Here is a 16026-nt window from a genome sequence, read left to right as displayed (position 1 = left end):
CTTCCATAGCCCTTTTACTACTTAAAGATTCCCATCATTTATGCCCTGCCCTCAGTTTTTAAGTTACATCCTTGTCAATCCTTCAAGTAATCCTTACATGAATCAGTAATAGTAACATCTCTGGTGTCCTCATAATGCGAGGTGGATACTGTTGTCTCCATTCACAGCAAAGAAAGTAAAGAATAAAGAGGTTCAGCCACTTGCCAGTGGTTTTACACAGCTAATAAGTAATGGAACCACAATTTAAATTTGAACTTGTACCCTTACTGCTGTTCCTCTTACTTGGAATATATTTCTGTCAGTTTCTTTTCTAAATCTTCTTACCTGGAATATATTCCTGTCAGCAGTTTTCCTTCCTAACTCCAGTTGTTAATTCTAATATAATTTGTCTCATAGTATAATATTCCAGTGTCATCCAATAGGAACATCTCCCTCTTAGTTTTTATACTCTATTACTTTAGCCAAAGATCACCCCAACATCTTTTTTAATGGTGGCTGTATCACACTTCTGTGAATATTTAGCAGGTTTTCCACTAAAACTCCTTAATCCCCCCACCCACCATGTGTTGCTTTTAGCTACAGCTCCTCATCCTGGGCTTGTATATGGATTCCTCAATGGATTTAGGCCCGAAGTACACATTGGTGTGTTTGAGATAATCAGACATCTTAAAAAACTCCAAAGACTGGCTGCATTTTAAGTCTGTGTTTCCCACCCTTGCACCCCTGCCTTTTTGTGAATCTTTTTTATCTTGCTGTTTGATTACTTAAAACTTTACAGTAGCAAATGTCTTTCTCTTTCTGCAATAATATTCTAACTTTCTCTCTCCCTTCAAAGTATATTAAAGCAATTGTTTCTGATTTTGTACTTTGATTTAATAATATAGCTGTACTAATTTTCTCTTCTTTCTAATAAAATAGCATCCATTTTTAAGATTTCAGTGGGCCCAGTTTTTTTTCTGTTATTTTGCTTTTTATCCTTTTGATTTTAGTCTCAAAAATATAATCATTAAAGGGAATTTTCAGTGCTAGGTAATTTTCAGGTATAGCTCAAATTTTCCTGTTTGGTGGTGTTTTGCTTGGTGAGCTTAGTTTCCTAAGAATGTTTTAACTTACTTTTTCAAGTGCTTTGTTTTTTATTGAATGGCAGCCTTACTGTTCAATTCGAAATCTCTGTTTAATTTTTCCACCACATGTCTTAATTCCAGAGATGGTTACTGTGTTCTTGAGGTTTGAGTTTTACTGGGGTTACAGGAAATGAGTACTCGGCCGTGGGCTGCCTGGCTGAGAAGTACTCAGACTGCTTGCCTGTCCTCCTCTGATTTTCATAGGTATTCAGTGTTCTTATCATTTGGGACTCTGTTTTCGTTGTCATTTTAATCTTTTAACATTATTTTAGTGATTTAGATGTAACTAAACCTCTGATTTACTCCCAGAGACCTCAGCAAGGACAGTTTGGGGTTGATTTTTTAATTTTTTGACTACTAAACGTGAAATTATTGGCTCAGTTAAGTTGAGTGCCTTAAATTGGCCATTTTATGGTGTTCTTTTTCTTTCTTTCTTTTTTCAGCTGCTTGTTTGTTTAATCATCTTGTCTTATGTCTTAAATGTATAAAACAAATAGAATTTTTAAAAGTCCATACTGGAAAGGACTTAGAGCTCATGTGATTCGTTTCCCTCACCTTAGATATGAAGATCCTGACCCCACAAGCCCATGGGCCTTATAGTTTAGTGGGAGGACTGGAAGTTTAACATTTATTTTAATTCAGGTGGATGTATTATTTTTTTTATTACTCCATACCACCCCCTTTTCAATTTTACATGTAGAGTTACTGATCAATGAAATAATTATCTCCAACCTGTGGGGATCTCCTGAGTCTCAGTTTCCTCATATCTGGAAGGAAGATAATACTGTCCTCCAAAAGCACTTAGCGCTGTGCAAGCACATACTTAGATCTGTTCTAATATGGCTTCATCCAGCTGCCTAAACTTTTCTCCTTAATACATACAGTACTCATTCTTCCTTGCTTTTCAGTTTTCACTTAACACTCCTTGCATTAGCCTTCTTGAAGACATTCCAAGCCCTCACCACTCATCCTTTGAGGCTCCTCTCAAGTACGTTATAACTGCTCTATGAAACCTTCACTGATAAATCTAACCTCAAGAGCATTTCTTGTTGGACACATCTCCTAAATGGCAAAGACCATTTGAACCTAGAGCTGCCCGACTTCAAAGCTTGTGTAACTTTGAACGCTGTGCCAAGTAGGAGAGGTTTTTAAGGTTTCAGTCCATTTCAGATTTTCAGCTTAGTCAGTTTTTTCAAAGAATTAAATACTGCATAATCTTTTCTCCCTCTCTGTTATTTTAAACACTCAAAGCATTTAAGTGCCTGTTTGTATAATAAGGTGCTGAAGACTTTATAGGATTATACATCAGCTAAAACAGTCTCTCCATTTAAAAAGTTTCTTGCCTCAACCAGTACAGAAATAAGCACTAGGTGTACAGTCAGAATAGTACATAGATATTTACATTTTGTGTCTGTTACAGGAAGCACAAAAAATTCTTTTATCTAGGGATGTCACATTTTGCTCGAAAATAGTTGATAAAAGGTTAAGCTGAACTACCGACTCATTTTCTACCTCCAGGGCTCTTACAGAAGGACAAGAACTATTGGTGTTGTGTGGGAAATCATGAATCAGTTTATGGTGAGGTATTCCACAAACACTGTGGAATATAGCAATCATGTTAGGTCTGTTTTCACATAGTGCAACCTCTATGCCAGGCATAATGTACAGTATCTAGAGAGTATATGGAATAATTGTGAACCATTTGCTTAAAACCCAGTCCTTAACCATGGGTTTTCACCACTTGGATTTTAAACCTTGATATTTACATCTACTATAATAATGTCTAAGGTGATAGAGTTGGGCACTTGGGAGTTCAGTCCTTAGAATTTTGCCTTTCCTTTGAGAAATCTTTTAAGAAAGTTGAATTTTATGAACTATTCTTAAAAAGAGCATTGGCTCTGGTGTCTTTAGATTTCAGCCACCTGTGGAGGTACTCATTTTAATCAGGGATAAGACACAAGTGGAGATAGAATTGTTGTGTTGTAACTAGCCCTTTTTTGTATATGGAAACGTTACTACTGCTCCTTAGTTATTGAGAATAGAACTAAATGTACCCACTTTGTTCTCTTCGGGGCAATGAATTATTTCAGTGTTTCTTAACTCATTTTAAAGAAATATGTCAATAATGATTTTAATAAAAACATTTATCAACTTAGTCTAAACCAGAAAATTTATTTAGAGATCTAGAGAGGAACTGTTACAAAAAAATACTTTAAAAGACCCAAGAATTCAGAATCTGTTTTCTTTTCTCTTTAGACTGATTGACCTGTCTAAAACGTCTTCTGGCTATGTTATTTAAATGATGACTTCTTTATAGGATTCTTATGGGGATTTTAGTAGTTTCATTGTAGATCAGTGATGGAAGCACATTTTTGGGGAGTGGAGAGGGGGAGGTGGAAATGTGACCGCACATAACCAGAATTCTTGGTATTGCAATTTCACCCTAAAGACTTCTTAGTTCAATTGGGCTATTTCAGTTCCTTGTTTCTGGATCTGATCTTTCAGTTCAGCTGAAATAATAAGTACAGAATAATAAGATCGATGAGAAAATGGTTAAGTCTTTTTCTGAATTGTTTTTGCTTTTTAACTTACAAGATTCTTGGCCTTAGTGGTAGCGTTCAAATTTGAGCTGTTAAAACTGCTTGCTCAAGGAGGACTTGTCTAAGTTTTGTTGATGGTGTGTACAAAATGATTATTTCACTGATTCACTGTTCCTTTGACAGGATATCTACAGGGAAATGGGCTTTGGTCACTATGAAGAAGAAGAAAGTTGTTGGGAGAAGCAAAAGAGTGAAAAGAGAGACCGACCTCAAAACCGAAGTCGTAGCCGATCTCGAGAAAGGGATGGCCACTATAGTAATAGTCACAAATCCAAATACCAGACAGATCCCTATGAAAGAGAAAGGAGTAAAAAGAGAGAACGAAGCAGGAGTCCCAAGAAATCCAAAGATAAAGAAAAATCTAAGTACAGATGAAAGTTGAAGAATCAGACATGAGTGGCTGACATATGTGCTCTTGTATAACTTCGAGTACCAGGCGTTCAGATTCTGTGTCAAAGCAGTTAAAGACACTGCCTGTTATTTTTTTTTCACAGTAGGATTACAGCCCTTTTAGATGAATACTGATTGTACAGGGCACTGAAAGAAATAAAGAATTGAACATTTTCTTTGTATACTTTTTTACACTAATTTTATTGTTATACATAAATAGTAGTCTTCATTTTTAAAGTCTTTCATATTTTTCAGTCTTTATTTTTAATGAAGTATTTCATGCCTACAAAAATACACAAACGTGTATATATAGGTATAAAGAATAATAAATATCTGCCGTGTACCCATTGGCCAGCTTAGGAAATGAATATTACTGGCATTTTAAAAGTGCCCTCTCCTTCTCAAATAATTATTATTCTGTATTTTGTGTTGTCATTCTCTTGCTTGTTATTATAGTTTTACAGCGTATGTATGTACCCTTAAATGTTAAGTTTTGTATGTTTTTGAATTTTATATAAATGGTATAAAGTACGTTTACTTCTGTGACTTGCTTTTTTCAGCTTAGTGTTTTTGGAAAGTCATTCATTTTCATTGCTATATTATGTTATATGAATAGACCATAATTTATCCATTCTTCTGTTGATGGATGTTTGGGGTTTGTTTTTGTTTCTGCTGTTGCAAACAATGCTGCTATGAACATTCTTTATCTAGGAGTGATTTGCTTGGTCATGTGATATGGATATCTTCATCTTTATAAGATAATGCCAAGTTATATTCTGCAGTGGCTGTACCAATCATATCCCTACCAGCACTATATGAATTACCTTTGTTTCATAGCATTTCTAATACTTCTTAATTTCAGACTTCTTAATTTTGCCAATCCAGTGGCTGTTAAGTGGTATATTATTGTAGTTTCCAGCAAGAAGACTTCTATTACTCTTACATTTGTTCTTCAGTATGAAACTTTGTTTTTCTTTTTCTTTTTTTTTTAATTTATTTTTGGCTGTGTTGGGTCTTTGTTTCTGTGCAAGGGCTTTCTCTAGTTGTGGCAAGCGGGGACCTCTCACTATGGCGGCCTCTCTTGTTGCGGAGCACAGGCTCCAGACACGCAGGCTCAGTAGTTGTGGCTCACGGGCCTAGTTGCTCCGTGGCATGTGGGATCTTCCCAGACCAGGGCTCGAACCCGTGTCCCCTGCATTAGCAGGCAGATTCTCAACCACTGCACCACCAGGGAAGCCCTTCTTTTTCTTTAGTTGCTTTTAAGGTTTTTCTTTCCTTTATTTTTTTTTTAGCGGTACGCGAGCCTCTCACTGTTGTGGCCTCTCCCGTTGCGGAGCACAGTCTCCGGACGCACAGGCTCAGCGGCCATGGCTCACGGGCCCAGCCGCTCCGCGGCATGTGGGATCTTCCCAGACCGGGGCACGAACCCGCATCCCCTGCATCGGCAGGCGGACTCTCAACCACTGTGCCACCAGGGAAGCCGCTTAAGGTTTTTCTTGATCACTGCTGTTAAGCACTTTGATTATGATGTGCTTGGTGTAGTCTTTCCCCCCCCACTTCATGTTTCTTCTGCTGGGGTTCTTTACCTGTAGATTTACTGTTTTCATCAAATTTGGAATTTTGGAGGCCTTTTCATTTATTTTTTTCTGTTTCTGTCCTTCATTTCTTACCCTCTGGGACTCTAATTGTATGTTAGGCTACTTGAAACTGTCTCTTAGCACTATGATGCTCTGTTTTGTTTTCTCTTTTCTTTAAGTCTTTTTATTTATTTATTTTTCTGTGTTCCAGATTGGTTTCCATTGCTATGTCCTCAAGTTCATTAATCTTTTCTCCTGAAGTATCTAATCTCTTGTTAATTCCGTCCAGTGTATTTTTTACCTCATACATTATATTTTTAATCTTTTGAAGTTCCATTTGGGTCTTTTTTATATCTTCCATATCTCTCCTTCCAGACTCCTGCTTTCCTCTATCTTTTGGAACATCTGACGTATATTTATAATTACTGTTTCAATGTACTTGACCATTCTGTCATCTGTCATTTCTTGTCTGTTGCTATTGATTGATTTTTTTTCCCCCTCATTATTGGGTTGTAATTTCCTTCTTTGCACACCTGATAATTTTTGGATTTTACACTGTTGGGTGCTGGAGCTTTTTGTATTCCTTTAAATATGTTGAGTTTTGTTCTGGGACATAGTTATTTAGAAATAATTTGATCATTTCATAGCTTGCTTTTATACTTAATGAGATAGGACCAGAACAGCCTTTAATCTAGGCTAATTTGGCTCACTACTGAGATAATACCCTTCTGAATATTCTTCCTTACACGTGGTTTACTATGAGATTTCTCCACTCTGGCTGTTGAGAACGAGAACTATTCTGAACCCTGTATGAACTTGAATTTTACGACTTATTCTTTTCTGGTTCTTTCCCACCTTGGGGTGGTTTTCTGAAGTGCATACACTGATTAGCCGAAGCCTCAGGGGACCTCTCTGTAGATCTGGAATCCTCCCTCTAGCTTCTCTCTCCCATACTCCACCCTACAGATTTTACCTTGGCTCCCCTAAATGCTCTACCCAGGGTAATGCCCAGGCTCTCCCTGCATTAAGCTTGGGCAATGGTAGGACTTTCCCTGTTGGTTCTCCTCTCAAGAGTCACTGTCCTGCACAGTTGTCCAATGTCTGAAAAACTTTATTGTACATATTTTGTACGGGTGTTTCATTGTTTAATATGGGGAAGGGAAATTCTGCCCCTGTTGACTCCATTTTGGCCAGACTGGGAGTCTCATTGAATGTGCGTTTCCTAAATTCTAACAAGCTTGAGCTGCTTTTCACGTATATTATATTCATTCCTGATTGCTCTCTGTGAAAAGCTTATTTCATGTCTTTTGCCCATTTTATATTACGTTGTTGCCTTTTTCTTATATATTTCTTTAAGGAGTTAAATAGATTGTGGATACTAGTCCATTTTTACTGTTATATGTTGTAAACATTTTCTCTCAGTTTGTGGTTATTTTTTCACCTATTGATGCCCTTGGGAGGGCACAAGTTGTAAATTTCCCCCAACATTTTTCCCTCAACTTTTTAATATGAAAAGTTTCATACATGTGTAGCAACACAGAAACATAACGAACATCCATATATATTCCATCCAAATAGTAACATTTTGTTGTTGAACAATTTGAAAGTAAATTGAAAACATGATATTTCACCTTTCAGTATTTCACCATTTTCTAAAAGGCAAGTGTCCTAAACCACCACAATACTATTATCACACTGAAAAAAATTAAACAGTAATCTCATAATATGTAATATATAGTATAAACAAATTTCCCCCATTGTCCCAAGGCTGTCATTTTTATATGTTGGTTTGTTTTTAAACCCAGACTCAACCAAGCTTCATGCACTGCATGTTGTTTTTGTCATTTTATTCTCTTAATCTAAAAGAGTTTCCTACCCATCCATCCACCCCAACCACATGTATTTTTAAAAATTTTTTATGACATTGACTTTTTGAAGAGTTCAGGCCAGTTGCTTTGTAGAATATTCCACATTCTGGAATTATTCAACGGTATCTTCATGGTGTCCTCCATCCTCTCTACTTTCTGTAAACTGTAAGTTAAGTCTTGATGTTTGATTGAAATTAGGTTATGCATTTTAGACAAATTTTTAAGTTTAATATCACATTTATTAGCCTTTCCCTGTGTGTTTTGTGCTTTTTGTATTTTGTTTAAGTCCTTAATAAAGATATTCTCCCATAGTCTGAAGGTTATAAAGCTTTGTTTTTTACATTTGACTTTAATCCATATTGAATTGTATGTGTGTATGTGTATGGTGTGATAATAGGAATTCATATTCACTTTTTTTTTCCACTTAGGGATGTAACCAACTGTCCAAAATCTATTATGACTGGTTCACCTATTCCCCATTGATCTGTCATATAAGTTTCTATGTATATATGTGGGTTTTGTTTCATGGGCTCTCTACTCCATTGGTTCATTGTTTATTCCAGCACTGATACTAAACATCTACATTTCTGTGGCTTTATAGGAAGTCTTGATATTTAAGTACCCCCCCCACACCCGATCTGTTTCATTAGGAATACCATGGCTCTTTTTTTCTGTGCAATTTTGGAACCAACTTGTTAGGTTTCTCAAAAACTTCTGTTGGGACTTCAGCTGCATTTGCAATCAAACAGTAGATTAGTTTGTGGAAACAACATCTTCATCATCTTCCTATTCATAAAGATAGCATACCCCTCCATTTAGTTCTTAGAAGTTTCCTTTTAAAGCTTTTGAGCATCTTTTGTTAGATTTACTCCTAGCTTCTTTATCCTTTTTTTTTAGAAGAGTAATTTTATTTATCTTGTTTATTTATGTATTTATTTTTTTATGTATTTATTTATTTTTGGCTGTGTTGGGTCTTCGTTGCTGTGTGCGGGCTTTCTCTAGTTGCGGCGAGTGGGGGCTTTTCTTCCATGCAGTGCGCGGGCTTCTCACTGTGGTGGCTTCTCTTTGTTGCAGAGCATGGGCTCTAGGCACGCAGGCTTCAATAGTTGTGGCTCGTAGGCTCTAGAACACAGGCTCAGTAGTTGTGACGCATGGGCTTAGTTGCTGCGAAGCACATAGGATCTTCCCGGACCAGGGCTCGAACCCATCTCCCCTGCGTTGGCAGGCGGATTCTTTTTTTTTTTTTTTTTTTTTTTTTTTTTGCGGTACGCGGGCCTCTCACTGTTGTGGCCTCTCCTGTTGCGGAGCACAGGCTCCGGACGCGCAGGCTCAGCGGCCATGGCTCACGGGCCCAGCCGCTCCGCGGCATGTGGGATCCTCCCGGACCGGGGCACAAACCCGCGTCCCCTGCATCGGCAGACGGACTCTCAACCACTGCGCCACCAGGGAAGCCCGGCAGGCGGATTCTTAACCACTGTGCCACCAGGGATGTCCTAGCTTCTTTATCTTTTATGTTCTATTACAAATGATACCTTAAAACATTTTTTTTCTTTTTCTTGACCTAAGAAGTTACATTTTTGACTACTCCTCTTATATCCAGCCGTTTTGCTAAAAGTCTTATATTTAAAATTTATAGGGTTTTCTTGTCTTTTTGGCCATGCTTTGTGGCATGTGGGATCTTAGTTCCCTGACCAGGGAGGGACCCTGCACCCACCCCCTGCATTGGAAGCACGGAGTCTTAACCACTGGACCACCAGGGAAGTCCTCTTGGGTCTTTTATGTGGACAATAAGTGATAGTGGTGTTCTTATAGTGCTTGCTGGCTAAAATTTCTAGTACCGTGATAAAATTGGCCTATAATCTTCCTTTTCTGTGTTGCTCTTGTCTGGATTTGATGTCCATGTTATAGAATAACTTAGTGACTGTTCTCTTTTTTTTTCTATTGAAATAGAAAGATTTAAATATCTCTTCCTTGAATATTGGATAGAGGGTGCCTATAAAATTGTCTGACATTTGTATTTCTTTTGTGAGAAAATTTAACTAATGATTAGATTTCAATGATTATAGAATTGTTAGCCTTTCTATTTCTCTCGAGTTTAGTCAGATTGGGGTTGACATATATACACTAAAATAGGTAACTAATAACCTGCTGTATAAAAAAGTTAAATTAAAAAAAGTTCAGTCATTTTTGTTACTACATCTTTCTGTGAATTTGTCATTTTCATTGAAGTTTTAAATTTATTAACATGAAGATGCTCACAGTACACCTAGTAGATTTTTTACTACCCTTTTAATTTTGTCTTACTTGGTCCTGATGTTTTAGTGTGTCCCAGAAACAGCATATAGCAAATTGGATTATATTTAATCTAATCTTAACCTTAACTGATGAGTTTAGTCCTGATTATTTACTGATATATTTGGATTTATTCCTATCACCTTGTTTTGTGCTTTCATTTTTGTTTGTTTTTGTTCTCCCTTCATTTTCCTTTGGATTAATTTAAAACATTAAAAAAAGAAAATCTAGGGACTTCCTGGTGGCGCAGTGGTTAAGAATCTGCCTGCCAATGCAGGGGACATGGGTTCGAGCCCCAGTCTGGAAAGATCCCACATGCCACGGAGCAACTAAGCCCGTGCGTCACAACTACTGAGCTTGCGCTCTAGAGCCCACGAGCTACAACTACTGAAGCCTGCGCGCCTAGAGCCCGTGCTCTGTAACAAGATAAGCCACCGCAATGAGAAGCCTGTGCACCACAATGAAGCGTAGACACTGCTCGCTGCAACTAGAGACAGCCCACGTGCAGCAACGAAGACCCAAAGCAGCCAAAAATAAATAAATAAATAAATAAATAAATAAAATCTACCCTCCTCCCCCCCCCATCTTCTTTGTTTTGGGAAATTGCTTTTGAATTTACCATCCATACTTAAAATGTAACGGTAATATCTTCACCTTCCTCTCTAATTGAAGATCTTAGAAATCTTTAAGTTTCAATCACCCCTCTTCCAACTTTTGTGCTATAATCCTCCAGTATTTTTGTCTAAGCTTGTGATTTTTAACCTTAGCAATTAGACCTTATTGTTATTACTCTTTTTATACAGGTAGTTGTTAGATTTACCCATGTGTTAATCGTTTCTTTACTCACCATTCTTCTTGCATCTCAGATCTTCCACATAGGATGTAATTTTCCTTCTTTCTGAAACACGACATTTGATATTTCTTCAGTGACAGTCTGTTGATGGTGAACCCTTAGTTTCTGCTTATCAAAAATGTTTTTAGTTCACCTATGTTCTTTAAAGTTGATTTTCTACATACACAATTTTAAGTGGACAGTTATTTTTTTCTCAGCACTTTGAAGATGTTCTACTATCTTTCTTTATTGCTGTGAAGAAGCCCATTATTATTCCTAATGCCGTTACTTTGGAGGTAATGTGTCTTTTCTTTCTGGTTGCTTTTGTTGCCATTGTTGTTGTTATATTTAGTATAAATAGTCTTTATTGACTGCACTAAGATTGCATCTGCATAAGCATAAGTTGTAACATTTCACAACTTCTAAAAAGAATGTCAACAATTAGAGTGCTTACAATCACATTTAAGAAGCATATTCAACCATTTCTAAAGAAATGCTTTAACACTGTTATATTTGTTGTTATTAATTAAACTTTTCATGTTGTAGATTCACATGCAATTGTAAGAAATAAACAGAGATGCTGGTACCCTTCACTCAGTTTCTCCCAATGGTAACATCTTGTAAAACTGTAGTACACGGACTTCCCCAACAGTCCAGTCGTTAAGACTCCATGGTTCCACTGCAGGGGGCACAGGTTCGATCCCTGGTCGGGGAACTAAGATCCCACATGCCGCACAACACAGCCAAAAAACAAACAAACAAACAAACCAAAAAAAACTGTAGTACAATATCACAACCAGGATGTCGACACTGACACAATGAAGATGCAGAATATTCCCATTACTACAAGGGTCCCTCCAGTTGCCCTTTTATAGCCACACCCACTGCCCTGCCTCTCCTAGTACCTCCTTAACCTCTGGCAACCCATTAATCTGTTTTCAATGTCTGTGATTTTGTCATGTCAAGAATTTTAATTTTTTTTTTTTTTTTTTTTTTTGCGGTATGCGGGCCTCTCACTGCTGTGGCCTCTCCCGCTGCGGAGCACAGGCTCCGGACGCGCAGGCCCAGCGGCCATGGCTCACGGGCCCAGCCGCTCCGCGGCATATGGGATCCCCCCAGACCGGGGCATGAACCCGTATCCCCTGCATCGGCAGGCGGACTCTCAACCACTGCGCCACCAGGGAGGCCCCAAGAATTTTATATAAATGGAATTACATAGTGTGTATCAGTTCGAGATTGGCTTCTTTGTCATTCAGCCTAATTCTCCAGAGATACTTACAGGTTGTTGCATGTATCAATAGTTAATTTGTTTTTATGGCCGGTAGTGTTTCCTGGTATGGATGTACCACAGTTTAACCATTCACCCACTGAAGGACAGTGGGTTATTCACAGTTTGGAGCTATAATGGATAAAGCTGCTATTGATTTTTGTGTGAACAGGAATCTTCATTTCTTTTGGGTAAATGCCCAGGAGTGCAATTGCTGAATCATATAGTAATTGCTTGCATAAATTTTTAACAAACTGCTAAACTGTTTTCCAGAGTGGTCATACCATTTTACATCTCCAGTGTATGGGTGATCCAGTTTCTCTGTATCATTGCCTATTTGGTGTTTTCACTATGTTTTATTTTAGCCATCTGGTAGATGTATAATGATATCTCACTGTGGTTTTAATTTGCATTACCCTAATTGCTAACGATGTTGAACATCTTTTCATGTACTCATTTTGTCATCTTCATATATCCCCGTTGGTGAAATGTCTCTTCATGTTTTTTTTGCCAATTTCTAATTGGATCTTTTCTTTTTTTTCTTTTCTTTTCTTTTTTTTTTTTTTGCGGTACACGGGCCTCTCACTGTCGTGGCCTCTCCCATTGCGGTGCACAGGCTCCGGACGCGTAGGCTCAGTGGCCATGGCTCACAGGCCCAGCCGCTCCGTGGCGTGTGGGATCTTCCTGGACCGGGGCACGAACCCGTGTCCCCTGCATCGGCAGGCGGACTCTCAACCACTGCGCCACCAGGGAAGCCCTGGATTTTTTTACTTTTAAGTTTTGAGAGTTCTTTGTATATTCTAGATACTAGGTCTTTGTTGGGTATGTTGTTTGCAAATACTTTCTCCCAGGGTATTGCTTGTTTTTTCATCCTGTTAACAGGGTCTTTGCAGAACAAAAGATTTTAGTTTTATTCAAGTTCAGTTTATCAATTTTTCCTTTTACGGACCGTGCTTTTGGTGTCAAGAATAAGAATTGTCTAGCCCTGGATCCTGAAGTTTTTCTCCTACCTTTCTTTTTCTAAAAGCTTTGTAGTTTTAAAATTGAAGTCTGTGATCCATTTTGAGTTAATTTTTGAGTAAGATGTAATACTTAGGTTGAGGTTCTTTTATGGATATCCACTCACTCTAGCAAGATTTGTTGAAAAGGCTCTGGCAGCTTTTAAAGGTTTTTCTTTGTCTTTGGTATTCTAGAGTTCCACTATGATGTGTCTAGGTATGGATTTTTTAAATTTATCATTCTTGGTATATAATTTCTATGTTTGATGTTCATACTTTTCACCATTCTGGAAACTTCTCTACCATAATATTGCCTCTCCTCTATTCATTCTATTCTTTCCCTTTGCAATTCCAATCAGTTTTTTGTTAAACCTTCTCATTCAGTTCTTTGAATCTTAACTCTCATTTTCCATATGGTGTTTTCTGAATAATTTCTTCGGGTCTATATTCCAGGTCACTCATTCTTTCTTTCTTCCTATAAACCTAATCGGCTATTTAATCCATCCAATGAATTTTTGATTTCAGTGATTCATTTTTAGAAGTCCCATTTAATTCTTTTTCAAATTTGTATGGTTATTTTTATTTATTTATTTTGATAGGTGAGAAGCGGATTTATTTAGAGAGAAACACTCCACAGACAGAGTGTGGGCCATCTCAGAAGGTGAGAAAAGCCTGTACGGTTATTTTAAATTTTCCTTGCTTATTTATTTCCGTTCTGTTTTGTTTCCATGGTTACTTAATATTGTGTTTTTGACAATTCCAATATGTAAATTTTTTGAGAATTTGAATCTTTAGTTTTTTTCTGCTAACTCGTGCATAGTGGATTATTTTGTGTGTTTCTGATGTTTTTTTAAATGGGGGATACATAATTTGGGACTCCCAAGCTATCTAAATTGAGGATGCTTTTCTCCAAAGAAGATTTATGTTTATTTTTTAGGCTCCAGGGGATGCTATCACCTGGGGCCATTTTAATCTCTTGGCTTACTATTTCCATGTGCATACATAGTGTACTTTTGAACCGCAGAATATAGTGAGAGTTTACAAAATATTAGGGAAGATAAGTCTATTATTAGGATCTATCCCCATCTCCATCATTGCAGAGCTGGGAAGATGCCTGCAGATTTTTTTTTTTTTTTTCTAGCCTAGTCCTTCTCTGATGGTGAGCCCTTCTAATCTCCTGGCTTCATGTGGAAATCTTAGATTCAGTTTCTGAACTTTCTTTCAAGCCTAAAGCCTAGTCTTCATCAATGTCTTTCATCACTGTGGCCTGAGGCTGTTAGTCTCCAAAGCTCTACATTGAGGGCTGGTGGTTTGCTTACCATTTTGTTCATATATTTTTGATCTTGAGGAGTTTCCCCAACTGTCTTACAATCTCATCAATGCATTTAAAGTACGACTGCTGTAACTTATCTGGATTTATCTTACATGTGGATTTATCTGGCATGTGTAGGGAGAGGGGAATGTGAGTGGTTACAGTTCAGAATAGCCAGTCCACCACACTGCTAAGAGCAGATGTCTCTCCGCTAGTATACATAATCCTTAGCCACCAATAGAAGAAAACTGTAATGACATTACATAAGAAACTATCACCCTGAATATAGAAAAATAAATATTGTCCACGCAGAAGATTCTAAAATGTGGTTTGAAAGATGAATGAGCAAGAAAGAAATGATTGTTGACTGTGGCAGGAGTCATGAGAAGAAATAACTTCCTGATAACTAAAACTTGAATTCAATAGGTTCAGTGGGAAGAATAAAAGTAGTAAAAATTTCTGAACCTATTGTTTCAAGGAAAAACTATCCTTAATTGCAATAGCTGATATCTTAGGTATGAAAGACTCTAGTTTTAACAAAGCTATATGTATGGAAACACTGAGTCCTATTAATCAGAAAGTGTTTTTAATGGTGATGACCTCTAATTACAGTGTCCATCAAGTCGCCTTGACTAGATACAGGGCAGCCGTGGTGCTATGTTAGTATTACTAACAAGTAGGGTAGAGTGACCATGTTTCCTGCTTCTTCTGTTTTGCTTCTCTAGGTTTTAGGCGAACTCTTAAAACCAGGCTCCAGTAATATCTTACTTTTGCTTAAAAAAGAAAAAAGTGAGCTGTAGGTATATATTTTTATCTTTAAGAGGAAAAAAATAGTTATTTTGGGACAAAATTGCTCATTCCTTGTAACTTTGCTGTAAAGTTTCAGGTTTGATCTCCCATACCAGTTGAATTTTCAAAGATTTTGATCAGAACTATTAAAGGCTAAAAGAAGAGAAACTTTAAATAGGTCCATACTTTCACAAACGTCCTTTAGTAAATTGCTTGCTTTTTATTACTAAAAGATATATTTCATACCTATGTTTTCCACTCATCATAAAAATTTTTTAATCTTGAATTTGACATTTCTTACCCACCTAGATCGAGTCACAAAGAATGCATTACAGATAGTAAAATCGAAATCACAGAAGACTTACCTTTCAGTAGCTGTTGCTATGAAACCATGTTTTGATGGGAAATTTTAGAGAAGCTTGTGCTTCCTGTTGTTAAATGATAGAATATGGAGATCCCCTTAATTTTCAAAATTGCCCTTTTTAAAAAGCAAGTAACCTCAATTATTCCTTCTAATGGGACACTCTTTGCTCTTACCCTATCTTACCCACCCAGGACTGCTAATTAGGTTTAATTTTATCTTTGCTTCCTCTCCTATTCCTTGTGCATTGACTGGGCAGATGGGCAGAGTTTATGAGAGATGTTTTATGTGCAATTACAAGGTTGTATTGCTATTATTTATTTTACCTGGGACACTAGGATGCTCAAGATACGTAAAGAATCAAAAATATGGTAACTTACGAGCAAGAGAGCTTACATAAAACGAGAGGTTACAAAAGTGCCTCTTTGTTGTGAATCTTGAAAAAGACCACAATGACCTCTGGTTCCTGAGAAAGAGAAAAATTTTGTTTAAGTTTGTTTCCTCCAGGCAGTGGGATCTGGTGGAGAGAGTTTGGGATGCCAAGTCAGAAAACAAGTCAAAAGGCAAGAGGTGGAGGGAGAGTAATATGGTGGTCTGACTAAAGCAGAGGACTGGG

The 16026-nt window shown here is 37.4% G+C and overlaps 2 protein-coding genes across 2 annotated transcripts in view; both read left to right on the top strand.

Annotated features, from left to right (window-relative positions):
• Window positions 1–7870, top strand: part of PPIL4 (peptidylprolyl isomerase like 4) — a 38049-nt gene extending 30179 nt beyond the window's left edge. Inside the window, exon 13 of the mRNA XM_081250637.1 lies at window positions 3848–7870. Coding sequence (XP_081106763.1) covers window positions 3848–4099 — 252 coding nt within the window. The 3' untranslated portion in view covers window positions 4100–7870. The remainder of the gene's footprint in view (window positions 1–3847) is intronic.
• Window positions 7871–13327: 5457 nt separating this feature from the next.
• Window positions 13328–16026, top strand: part of ZC3H12D (zinc finger CCCH-type containing 12D) — a 42863-nt gene continuing 40164 nt past the window's right edge. The window contains exon 1 of the mRNA XM_081251219.1: window positions 13328–13609. The gene's annotated coding sequence lies outside the window, so the exon portion shown is untranslated. The remainder of the gene's footprint in view (window positions 13610–16026) is intronic.

This window comes from Mesoplodon bidens (genome assembly GCF_964165515.1).
Source record: "Mesoplodon bidens genome assembly, chromosome: 12".
In the NCBI taxonomy this organism is placed as follows: Eukaryota; Metazoa; Chordata; class Mammalia; order Artiodactyla; family Ziphiidae; genus Mesoplodon; species Mesoplodon bidens.
The sequence above is the reverse complement of the archived record's forward strand: the minus strand, read 5'-3'. Positions and strand labels throughout refer to the sequence as shown.